At 36.6% G+C, this 25,451-nt stretch overlaps 1 protein-coding gene across 2 annotated transcripts in view; it reads left to right on the top strand.

The window, feature by feature from the left end:
- Nucleotides 1-17,194, top strand: part of TRPC5 (transient receptor potential cation channel subfamily C member 5) — a 355,906-nt gene extending 338,712 nt beyond the window's left edge. Inside the window, exons 8-11 of one of the 2 annotated variants that reach the window (XM_059883295.1) lie at nucleotides 4,953-5,156; nucleotides 5,390-5,431; nucleotides 6,241-6,330; nucleotides 8,084-17,194. In XM_059883295.1, coding sequence (XP_059739278.1) covers nucleotides 4,953-5,156; nucleotides 5,390-5,431; nucleotides 6,241-6,330; nucleotides 8,084-8,776 — 1,029 coding nt within the window. In that variant the 3' untranslated portion in view covers nucleotides 8,777-17,194. The remainder of the gene's footprint in view (nucleotides 1-4,952; nucleotides 5,157-5,389; nucleotides 5,432-6,240; nucleotides 6,331-8,083) is intronic. The other variant, NM_001166574.1, reaches the window with a different exon arrangement.
- The last annotated feature ends 8,257 nt before the right edge of the window (nucleotides 17,195-25,451 follow it).

The raw sequence follows: 25,451 nt of genomic DNA, 5'->3' as shown, positions 1-25,451 counted from the left end.
TTTTTGGCCGCACCATGTGGCATGTGGGATCTTAATTCCTTGACCATGCTACCTGCATTGGACTGCAGTCTTAGCCACTGCCCACCAGGGAAGCCCAACTGTAAGTAAAAGACTGGGAAAAGATAGATGGTGCAAACAGTAACCAAAAGAGAGCTAGCTAAGTGGCTATACTAATTATCAGACAAAAGAGAATTTAAGATAAAATTTGTTATTAGAGAAAACAAAGGACATTTTTTATGATTAAGGAATGTATTTATCATGAAGATTTAACAATTATAAATGCATTTCCACCTATCTACAGAGCTGAAGAATATATGAAGCAAAAACTGACAGAACTGAAGGGAGAAATAGAAATTCAATAATAACCATTGGAGCATTTATTACCCCACTTTCAGTAACAAACAGAAGTAGACAAATGATCAAAAAGGAAATAGAATACTTGAACAATGCTATAAACCAACTAGACCTAATGGACATCTATCTATACAACATACCATACAACAATAGCAGAATATATGTTCTTCTGAACTGCACATGGAACATTCTCCAGGACAGATTATATGTTAGTCCATAAAATGTCTACTTTTTTAAAGGACTGAAATAATAAAAAAATATGTTCTGCAAACATTAGATATCAGTAACATAATAAAATTTGGGATATTCACATATCAATGGATAGTAGAGAAGATACTGCAAAATAACTACTGGTTCAAAGAGGAAATCACAAAGGAAATTAGAAGATACTTTGAGATGAGTTAAAGGGAGAGTACGGTATATCCTAAATATCCCCAGAAAGAAATCTATAATTTTTAAAAGCTTATATTAAAAAGTAAATAATATTTCAAATCAATAACTTAAATTTCCACCTTTATGAAACTAGAAAAATACAGTAAACTAAACCCAAAGCAAGCGGAAAGAAAAAAACATAGCAAATTGTTTATTAGTAAAATATTTATAGATTTAGCCCTCCCATAACTTTGAGTTACAACTCATTTTGAGTTAATTTTTGTATACGGTGTGAAGTAAGGATCAAGATTCTTTATTTTTTCCTTCTGGAAGTCCAACTATTCCAAGGTAATTTGTTGAAAACATTATTCTTTCCAAGTTGAATTGCTTTGACACCTTTCTTAAAAGTCAACTGCATATATGCCTGTAATTATGCATATGCACACATTTATTTTTGGACTTTCTTATTTTGTTCCATTGATCTTCAATGCCAATTTGTTCTTTTACAAAATTAACTACATCTTTTAGTTACATCTTTTACATCTTTTGTATTTATATATAAACTTGAAAGCAGTTTGTCAGTTTCTTCAAAAATGCCAACTGAGATTTGACTGAAATTGTATTGAATCTATAATCAATTTGGAAAGAATTGCCTTCCTAACTATATCCAGTCTTTCAATTCATGAATATGCCATTTCTTTACATTTATTTAAGTCTTCTTTAATTTATGTCAGTAATCTTTCACAGTTTCCAATGTTAAAAAACACACATATTTTTGTCACATTCTTAAGGATTTTATATTTTAAATGATACTTTTTAAAATTAATATTTTGTTGTTCATTGCCAGTATATAGTTTATTCTATTTAATTCTATTCTATTTAATCAGTTTTATTACTGATTTGTATCTGGTTCTGTTTAATAGATTTTTCTTCATTATGTATCATATTTTCCTGTTTCTTGGCATTTGTGATAAATTTGTATTGGATGTCAGACATTATGAATTTTACCTTGTAGGACGCTGGATATTTTTGTATTGTTTTAAATATTCTTGAGCTTTATTCTGGAAATAGTTTGATCTCTGAGGCTTGCTTTTAAGCCTTGTTAGGCAGGACTAAATACACCATTAGTCTAGGGAAGTTCTGTACAATAAAAATTTTATGCAAGTCACAAATATGTGCCACATAGGTTACATTTTATAGTAGCCACATTAAAATATAGTGAAAAGAAATTGGTAAAATTAATTTTAATTATATATAAATACATTACATTTATAATGTATTCTATTGATACCCAAACCAGGAAAAAAGTACAGAAAATTAAAAAAAAAAAAAAACAACCTGTAGACCAATATCCTTTATGAACATAGACAGGGAAATCCTCAACAGAGCATTAACATATTTGAATCCAGCAATATATAAAAAGAACATACCATAACCACATAGAATTTACTCCAGAAATGAAAAGTAATTCATCATATTCATAGTCTAAAAAAGAAAAATCCTATGGTCATATCAATTTATATGACCAGAAAAGGTGTTTGATAGACTTCTACTCTGATGATTTTTTTTTAATGTCTTAGCAAAACTGGAATAGAATGCAATGTGCACAACCTGAACCACAAAACCTATAGCTAACTAAGTGGTGAAAGAAGACTTTCTAAGATCAGTAACAAGGTATATCTGCTTTAAATACTTCTATTCCACTTTGAACTAGAGATCCTAGGTAGTGCAATAAGGAAAAGCATTGAAGATGTACAGATTGGAAAAGAAGAAATAAAACTGTCTTGTGATTCTGTATAAAGTAAACCCTAAATAATCTATTTTTAAAATTTCATAGAATAAAAACATGAATTTAACAAGGCCACAAAATACAAAGTCAATACATAAAAATCAACCATATACTAGCAATGAACAATGGGAAACTGAAATTTTAAAAGACAGTACTATTGTAAACTGTTGTTAGTAAAATGAAATAGGCATAAGCTTTCATTTTAGGCAAAAGGTTAACAAAACATGTATAGATAGGACTTACACATTGAAAACTACAAAACATGGATGAAAGAAACAACATACGATGTTCATGGATTGGAAGACTCAGCAGAATATACTTTCACTCAGCGTAAGATTTTCAAGGTTCATCCATGTTGCAGTATATGTCAAAACTTCATTCCTTTTAAAGACTGGATAATAATGATAGTATACCACATTTTGTTTATCCTTTTATTTGTGGATGGACATTTAGGTTGTTTCTACTCTTTAGCTATTATGAAAAATGCTGCTGAACATTTGTGTACACGTTTTTGTGTAGAATGTGCTTTCGTTTCTCTTGGGTAAGTAGCTAGGAATGAAATTGCTGGATTGTATGTTAACTCTATGTTTAACTATTTGAGGAATTACCATATGGTTTTCCAAAGTAGCTGCACCATTTCACGTTGCCACCAGCAGTGTGTGAGGGGTGCAAATTCTCCAGATTCTAACCTACACTAGCTATTCTTTTATGAAAAATTGTTGTAGCTACCCTAGTGGGTTTAAAGTCATATCTCATTGCGGTTTCAATTTGAATACTCCTAATGACCAACAATGTTGGTCATTTGTGTCTTTCTGCAAATGTCTATTCAAGTGCTTTCCTCTTTTTCAAATTGATTTGTCTTTTTATTATTGAATTGTTATCATTCTTTATATAGTCTGGGTACAATTCCCTTATCAGATACATGATATTTCATTCAGTCAGTTCAGTTCAGTCGCTCAGTCGTGTCCGACTCTTTGCGACCCCATGAATCACAGCACACAAGGCCTCCCTGTCCATCACCAACTCCCAGAGTTCACTCAGACTCACATCCATCGAGTCAGTGATGCTATCCAGCCATCTCATCCTCTGTCGTCCCCTTCTCCTCCTGCCCCCAATCCTTCCCAGCATCAGAGTCTTTTCCAATGAGTCACCTCTTCGCATGAGGTGGCCAAATTACTGGAGTTTCAGCTTTAGCATCATTCCTTCCAAAGAAATCCCAGGGCTGATCTCCTTCAGAATGGACTGGTTGGATCTCCTTGCAGTCCAAGGGACTCTCAAGAGTCTTCTCCAACACCACAGTTCAAAAGCATCAATTCTTCGGCGCTCAGCCTTCTTCACAATCCAACTCTCACACCCATACATGACCACAGGAAAAACCATAGCCTTGACTAGACGAACCTTTGTTGGCAAAGTAATGTCTCTGCTTTTGAATATGCCATCTAGGTTGGTCATAACTTTCCTTCCAAGGAGTAAGCGTCTTTTAATTTCATGGCTGCAGTCACCATCTGCAGTGATTTTGGAGCCCAGAAAAATAAAGTCTGACACTGTTTCCACTGTTTCCCCATCTATTTCCCATGAAGTGATGCAACTGGATGCCATGCTCTTCGTTTTCTGAACGTTAAGCTTTAAGCCAACTTTTTCACTCTCCACTTTCACTTTCATCAAGAGGCTTTTTAGTTCCTCTTCACTTTCTCCCATAAGGGTGGTGTCATCTGCATATCTGAGGTTATTGATATTTCTCCTGGCAATCTTGATTCCAGCTTGTGTTTCTTCCAGTAATGATATTTCATTACTTTAGCCTGTGGGTTTTCATTTTCTTTATGGTGTCCTTGACATACAGTTTTTAACTTTGACCCAGTCCAATTTACCTATTTTGTTCTCTTGTTCCTTAGCTTTTGGTGTCTTCTCTAAGAAACCATTGTTTTATCCAGGGTTATAAATATTTACTCCTTAATTTTCTTCTTAAAGATTTATACTTTTTATCTATTAAATTTAGTTCTGTGATTCATTTTAAGTTGAATGTTGTACGTGGTGTGAGGTAGGAATCCAACTTTATTCTTTTGAATGTGAATAGCGAGTAGTCCCAGTATGCACAACTGATTGACAAAGGTGCAAAAGCAATTCAATGGAAGAACAATAGCCTTTTCAGCAAATGGCAAATGAACACTGACAGGCAAAAACAAAACAAGAAAAAAAACCCTCAATGTAAACTTCACCCCTTAAGCAAAAATGAACTCAAAATTGATCATAGAACAAAACGTAAATGTTGCAACTAGAAAACATGTAGAGGAAAACACTAGAGGGTAAGGTCAGTGTAAATTGAATTTTTATAGCTACTGACATATTTCCCTCTGTAGAAGCAAGTAGAACTTTTAGAATGAGTCATGGGTGCATTTTATACTTTCCCATTCCCCATCTTTGAACTTGTCTTTCACAGGATCATGCTGATATTGAGTGGAAGTTTGCAAGGACGAAGCTCTGGATGAGTTACTTTGATGAAGGTGGCACCTTGCCACCTCCTTTCAACATTATCCCCAGCCCCAAGTCATTTCTATACCTTGGCAACTGGTTCAACAACACCTTCTGCCCTAAAAGAGACCCTGATGGTAGACGAAGAAGGCACAACTTGAGAAGCTTCACAGTAAGGCCTTTAAAAATTGTCTCTTTGTAAAAACAACTGTTTTCTCCTTTCTCTCCTTTGTGACATTCCCTATCTCGAACATCATAAAACTACTCCAACCTACAGATGCTTTGGGGGTTTGTCAAGCAGCAGCTCCTGTGTCATGTTCCAGTCCTAATATTTAGAAATATATTTGAGTGGATGGCCTGCTGGGACACTGCTGATATAAGCTCTCTGTCCATTTTCAATGACAGGAACGCCATGCTGACAGCCTGATACAGAACCAACATTACCAGGTAAAGCTTCTTTATATGAACTAAGCACAGTAGTTCTTGGTCAGTTGTCTGACCTTAGATAAGTCACTTACCGTCCCTGAGCCTCAGTTTCTTCATCTGTAAAATAGGGATGATAAAACTTAACTCAAAGTGTAGTTGTGAGAATTGAGTGGTGAGTACGTTTGTATTTGTGTGTGCATGTGTGTCCTGGCAGTGCCTGACGTATTGCATTAAGTGGTGGCTATCATCATCATTGTTACTAACACAAAGTTGAGTGACTATGTGTATACCATTCCCAGGAGGCTAAGTTAAAAGAGGCCATCCCTGTAAAGGAGAAGAACATACTGACTTTAATAAAAAATATCTTGACTATGTAATTATTGGACATCGAAATCAGCAGATTTTGTGACACTGAAGAATGACTTTCTCAACTTTATAAGAGGAAAAAAAACTCTCATCTTACTAGGAGGGTTAAAGTTTAATCCAGCCTGAAAGGAAAGGATACTGACTGTGACCATTCAAGGATTACTCTACTCTGATTATTCTATTAATGTGAATCATGTTTACCTTATGCCTGGGTAGAAAAATTTTCTTTTGGGTGAATTTGATCTCACTGGCCCACTCTGCCACCAAATTTATTTGGACACACAGTAATTCTTCATTTAGCCAGTGGAATTAACTGGGGATTTTGTAGAAAATGGTTGGATCCTGTGAGAATTTTCCAATGCAAAGACAGTCTAGGCACATTTTTTTCTTGTATATGTTCCTTATTGTATTAAGAGTCCAAGAAGGAAACTGAATGCCTTTTCATGTTTTTGTTTAAATTCCAGGAAGTTATCAGGAATTTAGTCAAAAGATATGTGGCAGCTATGATAAGAAATTCCAAAACAAATGAGGGACTAACAGAAGAAAATTTTAAGGTAATTTGGTCATAAAGTGGTTTAATTTCTCATTTCACATTTCTTAAGCATCATTTAATCTTCACAGTATTTGAAGTTTCTGGTGATGGAATTTCAACTGCCTATAATACAGTAAAATCAGTTACAGTTCTTCCAATAGATGAAGAGATTTTACCAATGTTTGTCACACCACCACAGTTATGAATAATAAAAATACACAGTCTTTTAATAGTCTGAGTGTTTCTCAGTGTGGGAATTGAATGCTTTAAATGATATGGCAAGGATGTGTGAGATTTAAAGGTCTTCTTTACTTAAAATATATAATAAAGACAAAAAAATCTATTATTAAAACTTAACATTTATGATATCCTACCATTACACATTTTTGCTTGTCACACTGGAATGCTATTGGCATCTAGTGAGTAGAGACCAGGGTTGTTGCTAAAAATCCTACAATGCACAGGACAGATCCCTTTAACAAAGAATTGCCACACTCAACATGTCAATTGGTTGGGAAACCCTATCCTAGAACACATATACATTTTCTAAGGAATACATGAAGGCTGTTATCCTAATCTAGACATAACTCACCAGTTGAGGGCCTGCTACGTGCCAAACACTCTGCCAGGTAGTTGGAGCACAGTGATGAGCAAGATATAAACAGCCCCTACTCTCTCATGGAGTGACACACAATAATAACACAGGGTGATGAATGACGGAGTATTCTAACAAGAGCAACACAAGGTACTGTGGAGACACAGAAATGAGGGGACACCCAGCTGGGACTTGGGGATTTGAGGTAGGCTTTTCAGAGGAAGCCATGTTCAAGCTGAGGTCTAAAGGAGGAGCTAGTTGGATAGAAGAGTGTTCCAGAGAGAACAACACATGCAGAGACTCAGAGGCAAGAGAGAATATGTTCATACAGGTGGACAGTGGCGAGCCTGGGGAAAGAGTAGAAAGATATGAAACAGGAGAGATGAACACATACCAGGCCTTGAAAAACCTTGTAGTCTGTGGTATGGCATTTTTCCTTTTTCATAAGGTCAGTGACAAGTTACTAAAAAGTGTTAAGCAAAAGAATTAAATCATCAGATGTAAGCTTTTCAAAGATGGTTTTTAAAAGAGCAATCTAGTATCTAGGCAGCCAGTGAGAGATAGAAGACATTTCACAGGGACTTGGATAAACAGGGTCCCCTGTCCCAAAATGGGGCTTCCCAGGTGGCTCAATGGTAAAGAATTGGCCTGCAATGTAGGAGATGTGGGTTTGATCCCTGGGTTGGGAAGATCCTCTGGAGGAGGAAATGGCAACCAACTCCAGTATTCTTGCCTGGGAAATCCCATGGACAGAGGAACCTGGCCGGTTACAGGCCATGAGATCACAGAGTCAGATACAACTGAGCGACTGAGCACTAGTCTCATCACCTGACATTCCACTTCCCTAGTTTTATTCCTGAGTCCTAAAGCTTTTCCTCTTCTGTATCTTTCTCTATGCAGATGTCGATGAGAGCCAATACACTACTCTAATACTGTCATTGTTGGTTAACATTTCAGTCTGTTGGTGTACTCCTGATAGGGAGGTTCTGAAATCAACTTTACCAATTGCACATTTTTTCCCAATGGCCAGCCCTGCCCACAGATTTGTTACTATGTTTTTCTTGTGGTGGAATAATGTGAGATGTTTCTGGTAGTTCGTATACCTTGTGATTTGCTATGAGACAAAAACCTGGAACATTCCGAAGCTTCTTAACATAACGTGTCTTCTCTCTTGCCCTAGGAATTAAAGCAGGATATCTCCAGCTTTCGATATGAAGTGCTTGACCTCTTGGGAAACAGGAAGCACCAAAGGAGAAGCTTTTCCACTAGCAGCACTGAACTCTCTCAGAGGGATGATACCAATGATGGCAGTGGTGGGGCTCGGGCCAAATCCAAGAGTGTCTCTTTCAATGTAGGCTGCAAGAAAAAAGCCTGCCATGGGCCACCTCTCATCAGGACTATGCCAAGAGTCGGTGGTGCCCAAGGCAAGTCAAAAGCTGAGTCATCAAGCAAACGATCCTTCATGGGTCCCTCTCTCAAGAAACTGGGTCTCCTATTCTCCAAGTTTAATGGTCATATGTCCGAACCCAGTTCAGAGCCGATGTACACAATCTCTGATGGAATTGTTCAGCCACACTATATGTGGCAGGACATCAGATATTCTCAGATGGAGAAAGGGAAAGCAGAGGCCTGTTCTCAAAGTGAAATTAACCTCAGTGAGGTAGAATTAGGTGAAGCCCGGGGCACTGCTCAGAGCACTGAATGCCCTCTAGCCTGTTCCAGCTCTCTTCACTGTGTATCCAGCATCTGTTCCTCAAATTCTAAACTTTTAGACTCCTCAGAGGATGTATTTGAAACGTGGGGAGAGGCTTGTGACCTGCTCATGCACAAATGGGGTGATGGACAGGAAGAACAAGTTACAACTCGGCTCTAAGTCAAGCCGTTATCACATGTCCTGGAACTCAGAAAATTTCTCATTTCTTTGCTCTCAGAGGTGACATAGAATATGATTCCCTCACTGCTCCCCCACTAGACAGGAGAGTGAAACTCCTATTGCTTTCACCATCTTTTATAGCTACATTCATTTTTTTGTTCTTGTTATTAGTATTACTATTATTTGCCTTTTTATACCTATAAAACACTAAGTCCATTTCATAACCAACTGAAGGGGTATTTGCCCCTAATCAGCAGAGATGCAGTCAGGTGCTTAACCCTTTGGCTTTGCTTTTCTTACCCTTGCTTCCTTGAAGCTCCAGGTGCCACTTCGCTACTGTCGCTGCCGCACAGATTCCTGACCTTCCTTGGGATCTCACACCATTTCCCCACAGGGCTGAGGGCTGTGCTCAGCAGTCCCCACCAGCTATCAGATGAGGCAAACTCACCTGCCTATGTTTGTTGCCCTTCAGTGCTCCACGCTGCCCATTCTGGTTCAATGAACAGCATCAAAGGGAGACTGAATAGACTCCAAAGAATTGTCAGCTTGTGGTTTCTAGGTATAACTGGCTTTCGTGTTTTTGTTTTTAAACACTACAACTTCTCCTTACTGTGGGGGCTGTTGAGTTTTTTGTTTCTTAAAGACTTGTGAGTTTCCTAATGTATGCCAGTGACTATTTACCCCCATAGTATATGTCATATCTAATAAGTTAGTGAATTCCTTTCCTGTGTTTGTGTATTTCAGTTAGCTTACTACATCTTAAAATTTGACAGTATCAAGATTAGTATTTAGGATGTGGACTCTTTTTAAAAACTTTTCCTGCACTCTAGCCAATAGTCACTACATCTCATACATTGGTAAGAAAAAATAATTAGCTGGCATATTTATAGGGTTCTATCTACTGTTGATAGTTTTAATCATTATTGCTATCAAAAGTATTTCTAAGATAAAAATCTGGATTTGAAAATATTTTATCAGAAAAATGACATCTTGCTGAGGTGTCAGAATCTGAAAACAATTTCATTTTAATTAATTGCTCTCTGATAAAACAAGAACAACAAAACAATTTTAGGTCTAGATAACTTGATTCAAGTTGCAGTTTTACTGCTCAGAGGAAACAGTGGAATTGCATGTGTAAACTGATGTTAAATATATAACATAACAACCCTAGTGAATTCATGGAACTACAAACATGATCCAAATTCTACTGTCTTTAAAGAAAACTGCATTATACACCAAAACAAATTATTTTCCACAGCTTAAGAGTACCTCATCAGAAAACATAGGTTAAGGTTATAAAATGAAGCCCATAATGTGTGTGGTCATAATGTTAGACCTGGTAACCAGTGACTGATTACCTGCTAAACAAGGGTGGTTCTTACCAACATTAGCACAAAGGTATCCCCAACTTACACTCTTAACACATGACCTAAAATAGCTCAAGGTCTGAGTCCTGGTGATTAAATTAACACATAGCTCAAAAACATAAGAAACTTAATTAGTTGTCACCCTGTTCTTGCAAAGGCCAACAGTAATAGGAAACCATCTAAATTTATGTGTATACTTTCTGGCAAAATTTAGTGAAATTCTCAGTGCAAATATGCCGCCAAAATGGTTTTTGACAGTGTAGTTTCTGTTATTTGAATTGATTCCCATTCCAGCCCTAGCTTCAGTGATTGACAAAATATTCTACAGGAAAAAGACACAAACTGGGGATAAAGGGGAAACAAGAGGAGGTATTGAAGAACAAAGCTCAGATCCAGGAAAAAGTGACCAAGAGAACAAGCTGCATCAAGGTCCATTTGGCAAGAGATTATCACAAAATAATTCCTTGATCATACCTGAAGCGATCATTTACTCAAACCTGCTTCTCTAAGTGGGACTATTCTAAGTGGCCCTGACATCAGTAACAGGTTACCTTCCAGAAGGAAGTTTTCTAAAGTTACATATTCAACTTTCCCAGTTTCCAAATTCACTTTGAATAATAAATAGCACCTAGGCTACATTTCTTTTCATATTGATGGCACCAGAAACCGATGGCCCTATTTCATCTCTCTTACAAATGCATGTACTTATGATAACCTAGGCTTGTTCCAGCAGTTACTTTATCAGTTTGTCAGAAAATAAGGATAGCCAGGGATAGAGCTATGGTCCAAAATACAGTCTTCTCTATGTGCCAAAGAGAGAATATGTATAAGTCATAATAGCAATCTCTACTACTGAAAGAAACCAGTGTCATATTTCATTCCTTTTCAGATCGTCTCAGGGTTATTGTCTTTATGACGTGAGCTTAAGATTTCACCAGCTATGCTCAGGCCTAGCTGTGTTGGGGATTGAAGCCAGTTAGCGGTTAAAGCTAATCAGTTATTGCCCTAAGGTCTATGATGGTGACACCAACATTTTTAATAACTCTAATTCCAGTAGAAAGTAGGAAAGGAAAGAGACTTGTGTTAACTCTGTATCAGCTACTATCAAGAAAGACATTCCAAATCAAATGTTTAACTATGTTCTCTGACCCCAGAGAAGGTATAAGTCAACTTGAGAGTAAATTTATAAACATAAAAGTTAGAAGTAAAAGAACCTTAGTGGGGATCCACTCAATTCTTATTTTACAAATAGAAAGAAAAAATGAGGCTCAGAAAATGATAATGACTTGCTCAAGGTCAGAAAGCCAGTCAACAAAGCCAGCTCTTCTAGATCATAGAAACAAGACATTTACTATTAAGCATATATATACAAAGGAGATGTGGAAATGGATTGGCCACTGTACCTTTTTGTTCATTCGCCCAAAATGCCATGAACTCCATAATTTAAGACTGACATATTTATATGTAAAGTTAAAAATGTACTCCAAAGTCAGATATAATAATAAATGATTCAAGAATCACTTTTTGTCTAAATATACTACGGTTCACCTCCACAACAGGTGAACTTCTTATCATTTATGGACACCTATATTTGTTTGATTCCATCATAATTATATTAACATCTCCTTCATAATAACCCACTCCAGTACTCTTGCCTGGAAAATCCCATGGATGGAGGATCCTGTTAGGCTACAGTCCATGGGGTGGCAAAGAGTCGGACATGACTGAGCAACTTTACTTCACTTCATAATTAGTAAGGGTAAAATTGTTTACAAAGAAAATATCTGATGTATATTCAAAAATGGCCATTGTTGAAGTAGGTCCTCCACTTACAGCTTTAAATCCAGTGGAGTATAAAGAAAAAGGAATGATTCCAAATTCAAAGTCATTACTTTTGGAAGATGTCAAATTTTATAGGGATATAAATCTCCAAGTTATGCTCCTGTCCACTTATATAGGCATACTGGAAAATTTTCTGATTCTTTTTGCCTCTCATAGTCATTTTTCATTCCACTCTGACCTAATTTAGGGCATTTCAGCTAAGTTCAAAACATCTAAACATTTGTCTGCATTTGATTAAAGACACACACACACACACACACACACACACACACACACACACCAAACCACCGCGCCCCATGGCCTCTACCTTCTGAATGACTTAAAATGAGTTGATAGCTTAGCTAGGAAATATAAATAACCATTTGACATTCATATTGCCTTGTGCTGAGACTGAAGGGTTGTTTTAACTAACAGTTTAAGTGGCCCAGATCTTGGTTTGTTCAACCATTAGGAAAAAGTACTTGAAGTGAGTCAGGCATTCTTTCCTATTTAAAAAGTACCCAAGAAAAATTGATCATATTATTTTGGTAATCACATTTCAAAACAGTGTTAGTAAACAGATTGTTTGTATACACACAGCTAATATAAGCTGATGTAGTTATCTGAATCACTTAAATAACCTTCCCATATATACTTGTCAGCTCCCTTCAACCCCAAACCCTGTGGCTTTGCCTCAAATCTGTGTAGATTCTTTCTTTGACATGCTTTATCTAGATAACTGTTCCAAATACACAATTTGTTGGTGTAGAACTAGTCATTGGGAATCGAGTACCCCAATTCAGTGTGAGCATTACTTTAGTACAGAGAAATGCTATTTCTACTCTATTTCCAAAGACCCTTCCCATCGCTTTTTCCAACAGATGTGGGTCGTGGCTTGCACTTTTTGGGGATGTTTGTAAAAGTGAGAACCTTATCTGTGTGTGCATGTACACACACACACATGCAATGAAACTTAATAGCATTTGATTGCTCTGGCTTGGCCCTTCATCCCTTTTGGTAATTACTAAATCATTTTGAAGGGAGGGGGACAGGAATAGGCTCAATGGAAAGAAACTGCCTGAGATGTGATGAGGAATTGCTAAAATGAACCGCCAAGGCAGCATCCACTGTAGTACAGCTGTTCAAACAGCGCTCAGGACTTGGTGTTTCCAGTTTGAAGGAAAACCAAAGCTTGTCAGTCAGAAGAGAGAACTTACCTATAAAAAAACAAATATATATATTTTTTGTGAATTAAAGTCTGCATAATTCAGATTTACTGTATACTTGCGATATTACTATTCATATGTTGATATGTGGCCTAGGATTTTCATCTATATACTGCATGGTGGTCCAGAGAAGGGGCTGATAGGTGGTTTTGAGAGCTTTAAGAAATTGAATGTTTATTAAGAAATAAAGGAGTTAATTGCTGGAATGATACAGGCAGCTGGCCAGGGTGCTCTAGCATTTTTAAACTCTAGAGTGGATTTGTATCTTATACTTGTTAGTTTATTGGATCTGAGTTGTGGTCTTTTTCTAAAGATATACCATGAGTGTTTGTGGTACTTGAGAGACATGTACATATTAAGAATTATTAATGTTTAAATATAAAATCAAGTGGAATGCCCTTATGCCAAAAGCTCATCTGATGTGAAAACTGTGAAAGTTCTGTAGCAACTTCTCCTTATTATCCAAATGAAAGGCAATTTCCATAGTAACAAAAAGAGCCTGCAAATTTTTGTCATTGTAATCAACCTTCATCAGTCCATCACTATAGCACACATTTGCCCTAACCTCATCCCTCACCCTCAAAAAAAAAAAAAAAAAAAAAGCCTCCTGACAACTCCAAATGACTTGATAGAACCAAAACAAACTAAAAGAAGAAGAAAGGCCTGCAGTGTGAATGCCATTTTCAGCAATGTGCAGGGCATTTTTCTCTTTGACTTTGTCTATGAGCAAGTTCCAGAGCCACCTAACACCCCAGGAGCTGCACTTCAACACAGGCATACACACGAGACATCACCCTTGGAGGCAGTGTGACTTTTATTTTAGCCTGTGATAACCAACCATTTGCAAGTACACTTAAGCTAGGTTTGGCCACTTTGTCTTGTCCCACAATGTTCAATATATCCCACAATACTCATTGGGACTCATCACCTTCTAACCTAGTAACCCTCTTGACAAATCTCTGGTCTTATACAACCCTTAAAACTGACCCTTGGGTGACAAGACATAAAGGAGGCTTTGGGCTTTTATGGGGAGTGCTTGAGGTACTTGGTGTGGTAAAGAGATAATCAGAAAAGCTTTCAAAGTAAGGACTAGATAGATAAGCACTTTAAAATGTAGTGCTGAATCATCACACCGTCAAACTTTTTCAATAACCAAACTGAGGTGGCACTCCTTGATTTTTAAAATATGTAGTTTCTGGATTAAAATATTAACATCATCATTTTCTCCCTTAACACAACCCGAAGTGCAATAGTATATGCAAACTATCTCTGAAAAAACTGCAAATCTTTTTTCAAAGGTTGAGTTATATATATATTGAGATTGAATTTCAGATCACAGCACATTCTCACCTTGTGATCACTGTATTCCTAAATTCAACACATCAGACTCATAGTAAGGTTACATTTTAAATTGTACAATATCACTGTCTTTTATAAATATGTACATATGACCAATTACTGAAAGGAATGATTTTCCCACATTTTATCTAAGAAATGAAATTAATTTACCAAAACTCTACAGAAAAGAGAAATAAAAGGTAAAAGCGGGAGAGGGTAGTATGGAAGAAAGCTAGATTCTATACCTGATGTCATAGTTTGAAAGTGAAAGTTGCTCAGTCGTGTCTGACTCTTTGAGACCCCATGGACTATACAGCCTATGGAATTCTCCAGGCCAGAATACTGGAGTGGGTAGCCTTTCCCTTCTCCAGGGGATCTTCCTAACCCAGGGATTGAACCCAGGTCTCCCACATTGCAGGTGGGTTCTTTACCAGCTGAGTCACAAGGGAAGCCCAACAATAATGGAGTGGGTAGCCCATCCCTTCTCCAGCGGATCTTCCCAACCCAGGAATTGAACCGGGTCTCCTGCACTGCAGGTGAATTCTTTACCAACTGAGCTATCAGGGAAGCCCCTATCATAGTTTGGCCTCATAATTTAGGATAAACATATAAAGTGAGATTATAAAATGAGACTGGTATTTTCATAAACATGGTAATTAATATGCCCAAATTAATGTTGTTCTTCAAAATTCTTCAAAGTAGCCACCTTAAGGTGTACCCATATTCGAATACTGACATTACTCAAACCATCATGGACTCCTGCTTTGGGGAGGATGTTCAAAACACACAATACAATCTCTGAATACCCTCAATGGTAGAAAATCATAATCTTATAAAATTAAATTCCAAGAAACAGTCAAAACTAATTTTAGATTCATACTTGATAAAAATTTGGACAATTGGGGTTAGTTCTTTTTCTGGTAAAAAATAATTTTCAACTGCTGTCACACAATATGCACTTTAATAGGCACAATTATAAAACAAGTTTCTTGTGGGGTTTGTGAAGTAACCTGAAACTGTTCTTTGGAATCTCGTTTTTTCCTTATCAGCTCTGAGGAATAATTTGTGTACAACTACCTGCATCCATTTAAAGTGTACAATTCAGTGAGTTTCACAGTTGTGTATATCCCTAGAATCATCACCACCAAAATGAAGATGCAAAAATTTCCATCAGGCCCAAAAGAAGCCTTGTTCCTCTTTCAAGTCTGCAATCTAGTTTCAAACATGCTTGGAACAGTGCCAGCCTTACTGGAATAAGTTTATAGCTTCCCAAGGAGGAAACATTAAAGAACACCATGTTTAGATATAGAACCATCATTGATTTGAGAACAACCTTAATGACTTAGCTCTTGAAATATTTGTATTTAAACAGTAAAACACATTCCAATTTCCAATGGCTTATGTTGTAAATAAAGTCAGAATTGGCTTCCCAAACTTTGTTTGATCCATAAGAAATCATACTTTATAATACACAGGCTCTGACAGCTAGGCTGTTAGCAGGAAGAAAGAGCAGTAAAGAAAAGCCCTAGCTGCCCCAGAAAATTGAGGGGAGGGTTTTGGATTCAGAGGTGCTCTAGTAACAGAAATAGGGGGCAGTGCTAAAGGGAAGATGGCAACAGCTAGCTGAAATTTCAGGTCATTTGAAAATCACATGTTAACACTTGGTATTTCCTATATAAAATACAGTCATATTATTTGAAGTACAGGTTCATCCATTTTTGGTCTCATCTTGCAGGACTTCCTTTTACAATATGTATTAAGCAATCGGTTTAAATAACCAAAGCAATGTAGCCTGTGGTCCAATAAGCAGAGTGGTAACTGTGCTTTGTATACACTTGGGCAGGAGAAGCAGTCAGAATCCTTGAGTGTCTAGTAGGATTCACTGAAACCAATCACACTAAAATGAAGGTTGTGTGAACTCAAGAGGAAACCTTGAAACCCAAGGGGTTAATACATTAGTCTGTAGTTTTCTTAATGTTAAAGACAATCCAATAAATTATTAACCTAAAAACTCTTAACTGTTCAAATTACTCTTCTAGCATAGCAAAAGTAAACCCATACGTTCTCTAGTGAAAACATTTTAATTTGTCTGTTTCTTATAACATAAATGCATACCAGTGGTGGGATTCAAGAAAATATCACTATTTAAACTCCTCACAGGATTCAAGATTTCTCAAAAACAGGTTGAAACTGAGGATGAAGAATTTCTTCCTATTCAAAACAACGAATGTAGTTTGGAGCCAACATTTGAGGAAGATAAAGAATACTTTTAGTAAACACAGGCAGTGTTTAATTAACTTTCTTAGCCTAGTTGGAGGCCCCAATTACACATCACACCACACAGAAAATGTATGCATCAAACTTCAGGTTAAAATTGTATCTCCTGAGCTTAATCATGAAAAGGGAAAATTCTAAATGTTTGTGTAAATGGCATTTTGGCTTTACAGACTATTTTAAAAGCTAAAAACTTGAGAAAACTATTACTTTTATTTAAATATTTTCTGTAGGAAGCGCAAAGCTGTCATCCTTAAATGTGTTAAAACGTATCTTGTACAATAAAAAGATTTTGTGTGTTTTTAGCTTCAGTATAAACAAAAATAAAGCATTTACTTTTTCCTCTGAAATGTATGGCTGCTGAGATTTAAGGTGTTCTTTTCCTCCCTTTTGCAACATAATCATTTCTAGCCACCTATTGTTAATAAACATTTGTGAACAACGATGGATTTTACACTATAATTTAACCAGAATACACACTGAAGGGAGACCTCCACCATCCAATATATTTTTAAAAAGTAGATGATTAAGAATAAACATAACTCTAACTTTTATACTTCCCATTAAATAAAGCTGTGTTAAATATTTAGAAAACTGCAAGCATTCATAAACAACTTTGAGATGATGAATGAAGGGACCAGTACAGCTACAACTTACAATACTGACAAAACTGAGTATCCAAAGAATGATACATGTTGTAGAGAGCTATTTCAACCTGTGGATCAGTGAGAAGAATCATAAACTGGGGTTAGGCTGGTCATTAATAAGCTAGTATAATCTGAGTACATTTGGGTAATATTTTCTGAAACTATCAGTTGACATTTCTTTTCAAGTTTTTTTTTTTCTGTAGTCATGTACTCTTTAGCAATTAGCTTTCCCCTAATTAATTCAGATTCCTAAAAATTTGTCTTTTATTTTACATAATTAACTTTTAGGCCATCAGAGCATTGGTTAGGATATCAGACCAGCTTAACGTTCAGTCAAATAATTCATTCCAAGTGCTGGCCTAATTATTCTAAGTGTAACTGGGTATAGAACATTTATACATTGGTTAGATAAGACAATTAAAAAAGGAGTAATATATCTAGAAAAGATGTGCAACCACTATATGCAAACTCTAACAATTCAATAACAAAAACACAATTTGAACAATTTCAAAAAGAAATATATATGCCAAGTGAAGAAGCAGATGGAAAAGTGTTAAATTACAGGGAAATGCAAATTAAAACCACGAGATAACACTTACTACCAAACCCATCAGAATGGCTAAAATCACAAAGACCAATACCACCAAATGTTGATGAGGATGAAAAACAACTGGAATTCTCATATGTTGCTGATGAGACAAAACGGTACAACCATTTCAGGAAAATTTCCTGCATTTCTGTACTAGTCATATACATAACTTATGATCCAGTAATTCCAGGAAAAATTAAAACAAATGCTCACAAGATGACTTGTACAAAAATGTTCATAGCAACTTCATTCATATCTAAAACCTGGAAATGGCCCAGGTATCCACCAACAGGAGAATGAATAAATAAACAATGGCTTTTGTGTACAATAAAATGCTGCTCAGCAATAAAAAGAATTATATACACACACCATGGATGAATTCCAAATACCTATGCTAAACAAGTCTTACACAAAGGAGTGAATGCTCTGATTCATTTACTTACACTTTGAAAAACAAACTATGATAGGAGAAAAATCAGAAGAAACAGTGGTTGCCTAGGGGACTGGGACGGGGGAAGCAGTGATTGACTGGGAAGGAGCATGAGAGAATTTTCTGGAGTGATGAAAATATTATCTTGATAAAGGCCTGGATTTCACGGATGTGTTATTTGTAAAAAGTTCATTGTATCAAACACTTTAAGATTTGTGCATTTCATCACATGTAAACTTTTTTTTTTTTCTGAAAAGAACCTTAAAAAAAATGAACCTTTAACACATACTAAACTGTAGTTAACAATATGTATGCTTAAATGTTTAGTGGGGAAATGTATTTAAGTCTGCAATTTTCTTTATAATCATCAAAAAATAGGATTTATAGATGGGTATGTAAAAAAGTAAGTGTAGTAAGATGTTAATTATATAATCTAGGTGGTGAATATATAGATGTACACTGCACAATTACTTCAACTTTTCTGTCTAAAATTTTCAATAATAAAATGCTGGAAAAAATAAGCAGCAATTCAAGAAAAGAACTAGGTTAATAAAAGCCAAAACTACACCATGCTTCAAAAAATTCAAAACAATTAGGAGGAAGAAAACTTCTTGAATAATTGAAGCTATTTGAGCAAAGTTAAAAGAGAGAAAGAAAACTAGAAGTTCAACTGCTGATGCAACCAAAACAGCTGAATAGAAGTTTGTTTTTTTTGTAGGGTTATACATGTAGTAGAACTTTTATTGTGGTAAGAACACATACCATGATATTTCCCTCATAGTATTTTTAAGTGTACAATACAGTTTTGTCATCTATAGGCAAATGTTGTAGAGTGGATCTCTGGAACTTCTCTTGTGTTACTGAAATTTACCAAGAAAAAAAATTGTTACTTGGATCTGGTTAATACACTAGCAAGGACATAAAACAGTTTAAGTCAAGAAATTTAATACTTTAGTATTATGGTAGAATTTTTTTCTGTGATTCTGCATATTATTTAATAACCTATATTAAATTTCTTAGAAAGAGCCATAATATCTGCAAGAAAATGTTTACTAGTTGATTAGGAAAAGGGGCCGAACACCCATATAAAATCTATTATTAATAGCTGGCATGAGAAAAAGAAATGCAAAAAGGCAAAATGGTTGTCTGAGGAAGCCTTACAAATAGCAGAGAAAAGAGAAGCTAAAGGCAAAGGAGAAAAGGAAACATATACCCATTTGAATGCAGAGTTCCAAAGAATAGCAAGGAGAAATAAGAAAGCCTTCCTCAGTGATCAATGCAAAAAAATAGAGGAAAACAACAGAATGGGAAAGACTAGAGACCTCTTCAAGAAAATTAGAGATACCAAGGGAACATTTCATGCAAAGATGGGATCAATAAAGGACAGAAATGGTATGGACCTAACAGAAGCAGAAGATATTAAGAGGAGGAGGCAAGAATACACAGAACTATACAAAAAAGACCTTCACAACTCAAATAACCACGATGGTGTGATCACTCACCTAGAGCCAGACATCCTGGAATGGGAAGTCAAGTGGGCCTTAGGAAGCCTCACTACAAAGTTAGTGGAGGTGATGGAATTCCAGTTGAGCTATTTCAAATCCTAAAAGATGATGCTGTGAAAGTGCTGCACTCAATATGCCAGCAACTTTGGAAAACTCAGCAGTGGCCACAGGACTGGAAAAGGTGTTTACATTCCAAGCCCAAAGAAAGGCAATGCCAAAGAATGCTCAAACTACTGCACAATTGCACTCATCTCACACGCTAGCAAAGTAATGCTCAAAATTCTCCAAACCAGGCTTCAACACTATGTGAACAGTGAACTTCCAGATGTTCAAGCTGGATTTAGAAAAGGCAGAGGAACCAGAAATCAAATTGCCAACATCCGTTGGATCACTGAAAAAGCAAGAGAGTTCCAGAGAAACATCTACTTCTACTTTATTGACTACACCAAAGCCTTTGACTGTGTGGATCACAACAAACTGTGGAAAATTCTTAAAGAGATGGGAATACCAGACTACCTTATCTGCTCCCGAGAAATCTGTATGCAGGTCAAGAAGTAACAGAACTAGACACAGAACAATAGACTGGTTCCAAATTGGGAAAGGAGTATGTCAGAGCTGTATACTGTCACCCTGCTTAACTTATATGCAGAATACATCACGCAAAATGTCGGGTTGGATGAAGCACAAGCTGGAATCAAGACTGCCAGGAGAAATATCAATAATCTCATATATGCAGATGACACCACCCTTACAGCAGAAAGCAAAGAAGAACTAAAGAGCCTCTTGATGAAAGTGAAAGAGAAGAATGAAAAAGTTCACTTAAAACTCAACATTCAAAAAACTAAGATCATGGCATCTGATCCCATCACTTCATGGCCAATAGACCAGGAAACAATGATAGACTTTATTTTGGGGGGCTCCAAAATCACTGCAGATGGTGACTACAGCCATAAAATTAAAAGATGCTGGCTCCTTGGAAGAAAAACAGTGACAAACCTAGACAGTATATTAAAAAGCAGAGACATTATTTTACCAATAAAGGTCCATCTAGTCAAAGCTATGGTTTTTCCAGTAGTCATATATGGATGTGAGAGTTGGGACTATAAAGAAACTGAGCACTGAAGAATTGATGCTTTTGAACTGTGGTGCTAGAGAAGACTCTTGAGAGTCCCTTGGACTTCTAGATCAAACCAGTCAATCCTAAATGAAATTAACTCTGAATATTCATTGGAAGGGCTGATTCTGAAGCTGAAATTCCAATACTTTGGCCATCTGATGCAAAGAACTGACTCATTGGAAAAGATCCTGATGCTGTGAAAGATTGAGGGCAGGAGAAGGGGACAACAGAGGGTGAGATGGTTGGATGGGATCACTGACTTGATGGACATAAGTTGAGCAAGTTCCGGGAGTTGGTGATGGACAGGGAAGCTTGGCATGCTGCAGTTCATGGAGTTGCAGAGAGTCGGACATGACTGAGTGACTCAACTACTATGACAGCATCTCTAAAATCTTATGTTTCTTTTCAGGATTCAAGGCAAAATATTTAAAAATTTGAACTTTGACTAACTGTATAATCATTCTCTCTCTAGATGGTCAGTTTCCAAGGCAGTTTTTCTTCAACTAGTATGAAAGTTTTCAAACACAAAAGTAGAGAGAATAGAACAATGAACTCAAGTTTCAATATTTATAAATGTGCTTACCTTTCATCTTTAAACACCATTCCCCAGATTATTTTGATGTGATACCCAAAATACTCTAAAGCAGTTCTACTGCTTTATGCTTTTATAGGTCTTATAGCTTTTTCAGATACTCTAAAGCAGTTTTAGTCACATGTAGGTAGTTACCTAATCTCAGGTCCATCCTTTCCCAAAGCTTTATCTCCCCATATTCAGACATCCTACACATCCCTGAAAATCCCTTTGATAACTGAGGCAGAAGAGAAGACAAGTGTTCTAAATCAAGTTGCTCAAACTGAAATTTAACATTCTAGGTAAGATGGGTGAAACAAGAGGTTGCCTTTTGCTGTATGAGTTCTCCTGAATTCTCATTATAAATGGAAATATAAATGGCTTCAAAGAGGTTTCCTGTAAAATGGACTAAGTCTGCCCCAGATTTAGAAAAATCTAGGTTAAGTTCACCCTCCTCCAATGGACCATTTCATTATTCATGGAGATTTATGTCTGAATTAAGTTCTGAATATATGCTGTTTGCATAAAAATCATGATGTATGCTTATACCTTTATTTCCAAAGCTAATTAAAAGGTTATGCCTTGTTTTAGGCTCTAAGGAAACAAAAGATGTTTTAAATTCAGAAATCTTGAATTTCAACAGCAAAACAGAATCAATCTTTTCATCTGCTCTTAATCAAGGCAGAAACCCACAATTAGTTTTAAGAATAAATATACACTGCATAAAAATTAATTCTAATGGTTTTTCCTCACTATGGAAATGAAACAGCTTTCTACTTCTGGTGTAAATCAAATTTATCTCAGGAAAAGGGTCAAAGTAAAGGGTCCAGAACAAACCACAGTGCCTTTATATCCTCCTTACCCTAATAATTCTAAATGGATGAAATCTGGGTATAACAGCCGATAAAAGAAAGGATGCCTTTTGTAACATTAATCATAACTAAAGAGCCGATATATAAAAAGTCTACCACAGTAGTAGACTTATGTTGTATATACTTATGAGTATACAACTTATGTTGTATATACTTATGTATACTATATATATTATATATACACTATATATAATACATTATATATATATACTCTATATAATATATACACTTATATACACTATATGCTTATAATATATGTTGATCAAACATACATCTTTTATTGTTGTTCAGTTGCTCAGTCATGTCCAAATCTTTACAACCCCATGGACTGCAGCACTCCAGGCTTCCCTGTCCTTCATTGTCTCTCAGAGCATTCTCAAACTCATGTCCATTGAGTCAATGATGCCATCCAACCATCTCATCCTTTGTTGCCCCCTTCTCCTGCCTTCAATCTTTCCCAGTATCAGGGTCTCTTCCAATGAGTCAGTTCTTCACATCAGGTGGCCAAAGTATTGGAGTTTCAGCTTCAGCATCAGTCCTTCCAATGAATATTCAGGGTTGATTTCCTGTAGGATTGACTGGTTTGATCTAGCAGTCCAAGGGATTCTCAAGAGTCTTCTCCAGCACCACAGTTTGTAAACATCAATTCTTCAGTGCTCAGTCTTCTTTATGGTCCAACTCACACATGGTCCAACTCATACATGACTACTAGAAAAACCATAGCTTTGACTATACACCTTTGTTGGCAAAATGATTTCTCTGCTTTTTAATACGTTGTCTTGGTTTATCACTGCTTTTCTTCCAAGGAGCCAGTATCTTTTAATTTCATGGCTGCAGTCACTGGACCCAGTGATTTTGGAGCCCAAGAAAATAAAGTCTGTCACTGTTTCCATTGTTTCCCCATCTATTTGCCATAAAGTGATGGGACCGGATGACATGATCTGAGTGTTTTGAATGTTGAGTTTTAAGCCAGCTTTTCACTCTCCTCTTTCACCTTCATTTAGAGCCTCTTCACTTTCTGCTACCAGGGTTGTGTCATCCACATATTAGAGGTTATAGGTATTTCTCCTACCAATCTTGATTCCAGCTTGTGCTTTATCCAGCCTGGTATTTCGCACGTAATCTGCATAAAAGTTAAATAAGCAGGGTGACAATATACAGTCTTGATGTACTCCTTTCCCGATTCTGAATCAGTCTATATAGCCTTGATATACTCCTTTCCCAATTTTGAGCCAGTATGTTGTTCCATATTCAGTTCTAACTTTTGCTTCTTGACCTGCATATAGGCTTCTCAGGAAGCAGGTAAGGTGGTCTGGTATTCCTGTCTCTTGGAGAATTTTTTTTACAATTTGTTGTAATCCACACAGTTAAAAGTTTTAGCATACTCAACGAAGCAGATGTTTTTCTAGAATTCTCGTTTTTTTCTATGATCTAACGAATGTTGGCAATTTGATCTCTGGTTCCTCTGCCTTTTCTAAATCCAGTTTGTACATCAGGAAGTTCTCAGTTTACACACTACTGAAGCCTAGCTTGAAGGATTTTTGAGCATAAGTTTACTAGTCTGTGAAATGAACACAATTGTACGGTAGTCTGGACATTCTTTGGCATTGCCCTTCCTTAGGACTGGAATGAAAACTTACCTTTTCCAGTCCTGTAGTCACTGCTGAGTTTTCCAATTTTGCTGGCATACTGAGTGCAGCCCTTTAATGGCATCATCTTTTAGGATTTGAAATAGCTCAGCAGGAATTCCATCACCTCCACTAACTTTGCTTGTAATAATGCTTCCTAAGGCCCACTTGACTTCACATTCCAGGATGTCTGGCTCTAGTGAATGGTCACACCATCGTGGTTTTCCAGGTTAAGATCTTTTCTGTACAGTTCTTCTGTGTATTCTTGCTACCTCTTCTTAATCTCTTCTGCTTCTGTTAGGTCTATATTAGCTTCTGTCCTTTGTTGTGCCCATCTTTGTATGAAACGCTCCCTTAGTATCTCTGATTTTCTTGAGGAGATCTCTAATCTTTCCCATTCTATTGTTTTCCTCTATTTCTTTGCATTGTTTACTTAAGCAGGCTTTCTTTTCTTTCCTTGCTATTCTTTGAAACTCTGCATTCAGATGTGTATACCTTTCCCTTTAGTTTCTTTTCTCAGCTATTTATAAGACCTCTTCAGACAACCATTTTGCCTTTTTGCATTTCTTTCTCTCAGGGATGGTTTGTTCTTTGCCTCCTGTAAAATGTTATGAACCTCTATCCATAGTTCTTCAGGTACTCTATCAGATCTAATCCCTTGAATCTATTTGTCACTTCCACTGTATAATTGTAAGGGATTTGATTGAGGTCATAACCTGAATGGCCTAGTGGTTTCACCTACTTTCTTCAATTTAAGTCTGAATTTTGCAATAAGGAGCTGATGATATGAGCCACAGTCAGCTCTAGATCTTGTTTTTGATGACTGTATGGAGCTTCTCCATCTCCAGCTGCAAAGAATATCAATCCGATTTCAGTATTGACCATTTGGTGATACCCAGGTGTAGAGTTGTCTCTTGTGTTGTTGGAAGGGGTTGTTTACTATGACCAAGTTCTCTTGGCAAAACCGTTAGCCTTTGCCCTGGCCTCATTCTGTGCTCCAAGTCCTAGGTTTGGAGTTTTTATTATTATTATTATTATTACTATTATCAGAAAGACCTCTTCCTTTTTACCTGAAAGCTGCCTTCAAAACCCACTGCTGATTTCTGCAGCAGTACAGGTTACCTTCATTTCCCTGGTGGCTCAGATGGTAAAGAATCTGCCTGCAACGCATTACACTCAGGTTCAATCCCTGGGTCAGGAAGATTCCCTGGAAGGAAATGGCTACCCACTCCAGTATTCTTGCCTGGAGAATCCCATGGACAGGGAAGCCACATGAGCTACAGTCCATGG

The sequence above is a fragment of the Bos taurus genome, chromosome X, assembly GCF_002263795.3.
Source record: "Bos taurus isolate L1 Dominette 01449 registration number 42190680 breed Hereford chromosome X, ARS-UCD2.0, whole genome shotgun sequence".
In the NCBI taxonomy this organism is placed as follows: Eukaryota; Metazoa; Chordata; class Mammalia; order Artiodactyla; family Bovidae; genus Bos; species Bos taurus.
This window is presented reverse-complemented; position numbering and strand designations above follow the sequence as displayed.